The sequence below is a fragment of the Oryctolagus cuniculus genome, chromosome 1 (assembly GCF_964237555.1).
Source record: "Oryctolagus cuniculus chromosome 1, mOryCun1.1, whole genome shotgun sequence".
NCBI classification, from domain to species: Eukaryota; Metazoa; Chordata; class Mammalia; order Lagomorpha; family Leporidae; genus Oryctolagus; species Oryctolagus cuniculus.
The window spans coordinates 62,192,951-62,199,716 of NC_091432.1; the positions used below are offsets into that span (position 1 = coordinate 62,192,951).

The 6,766-nt window shown below is 40.3% G+C and overlaps 1 protein-coding gene across 1 annotated transcript; it reads left to right on the forward strand.

Annotated features, from left to right (window-relative positions):
* The first annotated feature begins 4,683 nt into the window (after window positions 1–4,683).
* OR52R1 (olfactory receptor 52R1) lies at window positions 4,684–5,628 on the forward strand. The gene has a single exon (NM_001171430.1). It carries the CDS (start codon window positions 4,684–4,686, stop codon window positions 5,626–5,628), a length of 945 nt encoding a protein of 314 aa, NP_001164901.1.
* Window positions 5,629–6,766: the final 1,138 nt, after the last annotated feature.

Genomic DNA, 6,766 nt, shown 5'->3' on the forward strand with positions numbered 1-6,766 from the left:
TGCAGGAGTAGAGAATAGGAAGGCATGGACTGGGTTCTTTTGAACATCATACAATGAATTGGACAAGGCTCAGACAAGAAATGTAACAGCAAAAATTAGTATAGGAAAGAAAGTACACTCCATAACAGCACCTAATCATCTGAGACCCAAGATCCCCAAAAGGTAATTGGGGCTGTGATTTTATAGGATTTGTTCTTGGGTTAGGGGTCTTATTGTTTTTTTTTTTTTACTATTATTAGATTTATGTATATACTTTGAAAGTCAGAGTTACACTGAGAGAGAAGGAGAGGCAGAGAGAGAGAGAGAGGTCTTCCATCTGATGGTTCACTCCCCAATTGGCCGCAACGGCCGGACTGCACCAATCCGAAGCCAGGAGCCAGGAGCTTTTTCTGGGTCTTCCCATGCAGGTGCAGGGTTCCAAGCACTTGGGCCATCTTCTACTGCTTTCCCAGGCCATAGCAGAGAGCTGCATCGGAAGTGGAGCATCTGAGTCTCGAACCGACACCCATATGGGATGCCGGCACTGCAGGCTGAGGCTTTACCCTCTATGCCAGAGATCCGGCCCCAACCTTATTGTGGTTTTGAAGTCACCTGGTATTTAGGCCATCCGGCTATTGTGGTATCAATATAAAGCTTATAAGAGATGGTTTTTCAAACTTGCAGTTTCTTAAACTCTGATTTTTTTTTTCCCTCAATTCAGTAACGCTTCTCTGTCTCTTGCCTCAAGATTGAGGCAAAGACAGAGAGAAGCAGACATTAAAGATTTGCGGAATTTACTTTTTCATCTTCCCCATAGTCCTCTGTCTCCTGTCTCAAGGCTGAGGATAAGGTAGGCAGAGGTGGAGAAAAGGAGAAATAGACTGAGACTGATGGAATTAGTTTTCTCAGTTTCCCCAGTTAATCCTTAGTTAAACCTTATCTCCTGCCACACAATGGCCATGAATCAAACCCATACTCACAACGAAAGCAAGTTCTACTTAGTGTAAGAACATAGTTCTTGGGACTATGTTTCCTGAACCAAAAGCTATGCAGAGATTTCATAAGATAGTTGCTTTCTGAGGAACAGAAATATTGAGTCTAAACTTCAGTGTCATGTCCTGACTTAGGCATAATATTTGCAAATGGTATGACTTAATTTAAGCTTTCAGTATGCACTAGCTAATAAAAATTCTAGGTTAAAAAAAGATTAAAGGACATATTTAACAGCAATGTAAAGGAGAAAAGAGTGTTGCACAGTTCAGGAACCTGCATTGTTCTCCTTTAGAAAATGCATGTTTCAATCCATTAATCCAAAGCAGGCTGATAGTCTGTGCTTCCCACATTAAGAACTCCCACACTGGACAAAAATGACTATAGGTTTGACATTTCCCTGTTCATTCCACATGACTTGTAGCCTTAACTCTGGCTGTCTTCAGTTTGTAAATTGTAAGGAAAAAAAAGACCAGGGGACTCCTGACAGTCAAGACCCAGTTTCCAAGGCATAGCAGAGTAAAGTGCAGGGAGGAAGGAGAAACCCCTGTCAAAGGAGCCATCTACTCCTTCAGACTTGAGTCCCATGTGGGCACTGATCCTCCATTGTCTACTCCAGAAAGAAAATATGAAAACAGAAAATCCAAGCCTGCAGAATAGAAGGAGGAATGTTGAGAAGCATCTGTTCATGCGGTAATTCTGTCTGTGGAAAGGCGACTGGACAGTAGGGGATATAAGTGGAGAAGAAGAGAGAAACTGGAATTTGAAAGGGTGACTGAAGTGTGGTAGAGGAGATTGTTGCCATGCCCAAAAGAGAATGCAGAACAAGTAAGTTCTGCACTGAGGCTCATGGGCAGAAGCCAATAAGGATGTTGTCTTAGTGAAAGTAACACATCCCTAGAGAAACCAAGAGTCAATCGGCAGCTCTTCTAGAATTTCCAACCCAATAAAAGTAGCAGGGGTCTGAAGTCAAAAGCATACCTGTCTCTAATTCAGTATGTAGTTGTGCAAGATCCTTCATATCTGTCTGTCATGATAATGCAGCACTCCCCACTTTACCCAACTAGATTGGGAGTTCCAACCAAACATTACCTAGCCCAGGATAGGATACCACCAAGATCACTGGCTGTGGACTCATGCACTAGGACAATTTTTGGTGTGTGATTTTGGAAAACCATTTAACTCTTCTGAACTTTATTTGACTCATTGTAAAATGAGGATGCAGAGATTTTGTGTGAGTTAAAAACAGATGTTAAAAGCCTGTAGTACTGTAGAACTTCCACAGGTAATCAGAAATTGTTAATGCTTTGATAATTGCACATTTACCAACAGAAAGAATATGCTCTAAGTATGTTTCTTGGTGCCCTAATCTTCGGTGAGTTCCCCATAAGTGGAATGTGACGCAGAAGGGGCAAAAGGCAGACAGGCAGAAGACACTAACTCAAATGGAATACAAACCAGGCAGGGTATAAACATACGTATGTTTATTAATTATTAGTTTCTCCTCTTCTAGATAGGGTGTTGTTTTGAGAAATCTTATAGCTAGTATCAAGTTAAAGGCAATATTTCCAGTTTAGAAAAGTATTATGGTATCTGAGCCAAATTTCTGTCATTCCATTATAAACTATGGAAAATTAGAAAGAGATCAGGTCCATTTGGAAGCTTAATGAAATCTTTTTTAGGAACAGCTCAATCTTTTTAGCTACAAGAAATTATTTGATAAGGTGATTTGAAAGGATATCCTTCTTACCTGGGTGTTTCTGTTATAAAGGAGGTAAGAACTAAAATTTCCAAACCAAAGGCACAGAACAATTGAAAGTAAATAATTTACACGTGTTGAGCCATTCAATCTGAGGTAGGCTGTGTTCACCAGAAGTAGGATATGTTTATCTGACAGCAGAATCAACTCATGCAAGGCGAAAACAGAGAGGGTGACATTCAATAAGTATTCAGTGGCAGCAGGGCAACCTCTAGAATGAGACGTGGACTACCTCACGGGCATGGCTACAAGTCAGGTTAAAAGGTCTCTATCAGGACATTTTAGGATAATGTTAATCACTTAATGAATCTTACCATTGAATTCTAGTGTACCTTTGTTTTCTTCAGCAAATGTTTATTAAACTTCTACTCCAAAATATGTTAGTGCTACTGATAGTATATGGTTCAGGAATGACCACATAACAAATTTAGCACCTAGAAAATGTTTTGGAAAATTCTAGCCGTAAGAATCAATTCATCTTCCACCTATTTTCTGTAAATGATGTGTAATCGGATTATAGAAACAAATAATTATGTATTGACTATGACAGTCTTGGCACTGCAATCTATAAACAAATTTCAATAGAAAATATATGGTCAACAAAGCCTAAAATTTATATGATCTAATATTTTGCAGAAAAAGTTTGTTGACCCTTTATGTAGGAGGACAAATACTCTAAGGAGAATTCTTCCAATAAAGATACACAGCTGGTCAACTAGTTAGATTTCAGCCCATACATTCAAGGTAACTACCCTGGAGTCAAAGCTAATCCATCATTGCTACATAAACAACAATGAATTTTTAAATCAGGTTGGTTTCAAACCCTGAAGACTTGCCCAAAAGGCTTAAAAGAGGAATAAAATAAACTAATGAGAAAATTTGAACAGATTAGTTGCTAGCTCTCAAGAACAGAAAGACAATGATTACTATGACATTATTTGTCAATATAACTTTCAGTTAGCAGATTTTACTTTTAAGAAAAACATTTTCTTAAAAAATCACACTATGATAAGTGTATTCTCATTCCATTTTGAAAGAGGTAAGTATAAGTAAACTAAAACATGTGCCATAATCTTTTGTTCCAATGCTTTATTTATTAAAACTATTAAAATCAAACCTAACTGCCAGGGCTGGCATGTGCCACAGTGTGTTAAGTTGGTACTTGTGGTGGCAGCATCCTGTATCAGAGCAGCTGTCCAAGTCTCTGCTGCTCTGATTCTTTTTTTTTTTTAGATTTATTTATTTCCTTGAAAGTCAGAGTTACACAGATGGAGAAGGAGAAGAGAGAGAGAGAGAGAGAGAGAGAGAGAGAGAGAGAGGTCTTCCATCCACTAGTTCACTCCCCAGATGGCCTCAATGGCTGGAACTGTGCCGATCTGAAGCCAGCAGCTTCTTCTGGTTCTCCCACATGGGTGCAGGGGCCCAAGGACTTGGGCCATCCTCCACTGCTTTCCTAGGCCATAGCAGAGAGCTGGATTGGAAGTGGAGCAGCTGGGACTCCAACCAGAACCCATATGGTATGATGGCACTGCAGGCGATGGCTTTACCCACTATGTCACAGCGCTGGCCCTGCTGCTCTGATTCTTATCTAGCTCCATGTCAAATGCCTGGGAAATCATCAGAAGATTGCCCAAGTCCTTAGACCTGAACCTATTTGGGAGACGTGGTTGGAGTTCTAAGCTCTTGGTTTTGGCCAGGCCCAGACTCAATCATTTCAGCCATATGAGGAGTCAACCAGCAGATGGAAGATTTCTCTCTCACTTTCTGTCACTCTTTCTCACCTTCTCTATAACTCTGTGCTTAAAATAAAAATAACTAAATCAATAAATAAAACACAATTAACCTCTTAGACATATTATGTGAAAGACATGAATAGCAATAATAATCACTTGGACTGTTATCATCTGCAGAGAGTACATGACCTTCCCAATGGAGAGCATATTAACCATCACCTGATGTTGACTTCAGCTAACACCTCCTCTCATCCTGCATCCTTCATCCTGCTTGGAATTCCAGGACTGGAGAATTCCCAATTTTGGATTGCCTTTCCATTCTGTATTATGTATGTTGTGGCCACAGTTGGCAATATCATTATCCTTCATATAATCCGAACTGACCACACATTGCATGAGCCCATGTATCTTTTTCTGGCCATGTTGGCTATCACTGATTTAGTCCTCTCCTCCTCTACTCAACCGAAAATGCTGGCCATACTCTGGTTTCATGCGCACGAGATTGAATATCATGCTTGCCTCATCCAGGTGTTCTTCATCCATGCCTTCTCTTCAGTGGAGTCTGGGATCCTCATGGCTATGGCCTTGGACCGCTACGTGGCTATCTGCTTCCCGCTCCGGCACTCTAGCATCCTCACCACAGCTGTAGTGGTTAAACTGGGGGCAGTCGTGATGGTGAGAGGGCTGCTATGGGTGAGCCCCTTCTGCTTCATGGTCTCCAGGATGCCCTTCTGCCCCAACAAGGTCATTCCCCAATCATACTGTGAGCACATGGCTGTGCTGAAGCTGGTGTGTGCTGATACAAGAGTCAATCGTGGATATGGGCTGTTTGTAGCCTTCTCTGTGGTTGGCTTTGATATAATTGTCATTGGTATATCCTATGTGATGATTTTGAGAGCTGTGCTGCGGTTACCTTCAGGTGAAGCCCGCCTTAAGGCTTTTGGTACATGTGCCTCTCATATCTGTGTAATCTTGGCTTTTTATATCCCAGCCCTCTTCACATTCCTCACCCACCGCTTTGGCCGCCATGTACCCCGAGTGGTACACATAATGTTTGCTAATGTCTATCTACTGGTACCTCCCATGCTCAATCCCATCATCTATGGAGTTAGAACCAAACAAATCAGGAGCAGGGTTATACAAGTAATTTGTGGAAAAGACACATGAGCCAAGGGTTATAGCATCACCATGACTGCAGTTCTTGCCCCTATCCAATCCTAGGATGTAGTGGAGAAAGTTTTCCAGCCTGTTACATATTATCATAAAATTGTCTCTGTGAACAACTGATGCAGATGTCAGCAGCCCTCCAGAAGCAAGAGGAACAATTTTCTGTATACCCAGAAAAAGAACTCACTGACAGATATGGTGGATAAGAAACTTAATTAACCTATGTGTAGGATCACATCACAAGAAATTAATAAAAAATAGCTCACTTATTAAACCACTGAATATTTTCAAATATTGCCACTTTCTACACAGTATTAAGGTCAATGCACTATTAGTACCTGTTGGAATGAATACATAGTAATGCACCACTTAAAAGTAATTTCATGGGTGGGCATTTGGCATAGTGGTTAAGATTTCACATGGGACACCTGAATATCTTATCAGAGTTCCTGCTTTTGAGTCATGACTACATACTCAATTCTAGCTTTCTGCTAATGCATACTCTGGGATGCAGCAGGGAATGACTCCAGTAGATGGGTTCTCTGCCACCCATGTGGGAAGCAGATTGAATTCCTGCTACCAAATTACAATGCAGAGCCCAGTACAGTTCATAGCTGGTTTTTGTACTTCATGTGGCCATTTTTTTCATATTTTTCATGCATTTTATTTTTCAAAACAGAGAAGAAAAACATGTGACAAAGATGATATATGCCTGAAAATAATAAAATATTTTTTTCCTATTTGCAGAAACATGCATTGACCCTTAGACTAGAAAATTATGCGTGCAAGCACGCATATGCCCATACACATACACATAATTATGGAGGTTTGAGGACAGGGGTGGAATGCACTGCAAGTCAAAAGAACTTTCACACTTTTGATTTTCTTTCTTTAAAAATAAAAAAAAAAAAAAACATGAAGAAGACTCATAAATGTTTAAATTTTGCCATCACAATCATGAAAACACAAGTGTTGCTCTATGTGCTTTTATGTGTTTTTTTAAATCCCAACTCCCCCTTTCATTTTCTTATTTAAACACACATTGAAATAGAAACCCAATGTCTCAGAGATATCTCAAATACCAAACACTACATGCCAGATCCTGACAGTTGCCTGACGCTGGCCTGTGTGACTGAGT

Excerpts from the sequence above, each read along its gene's own strand:
- OR52R1 (NM_001171430.1), top strand. The coding sequence starts at position 4,684 with ATGTTGACTTCAGCTAACACCTCCTCTCATCCTGCATCCTTCATCCTG.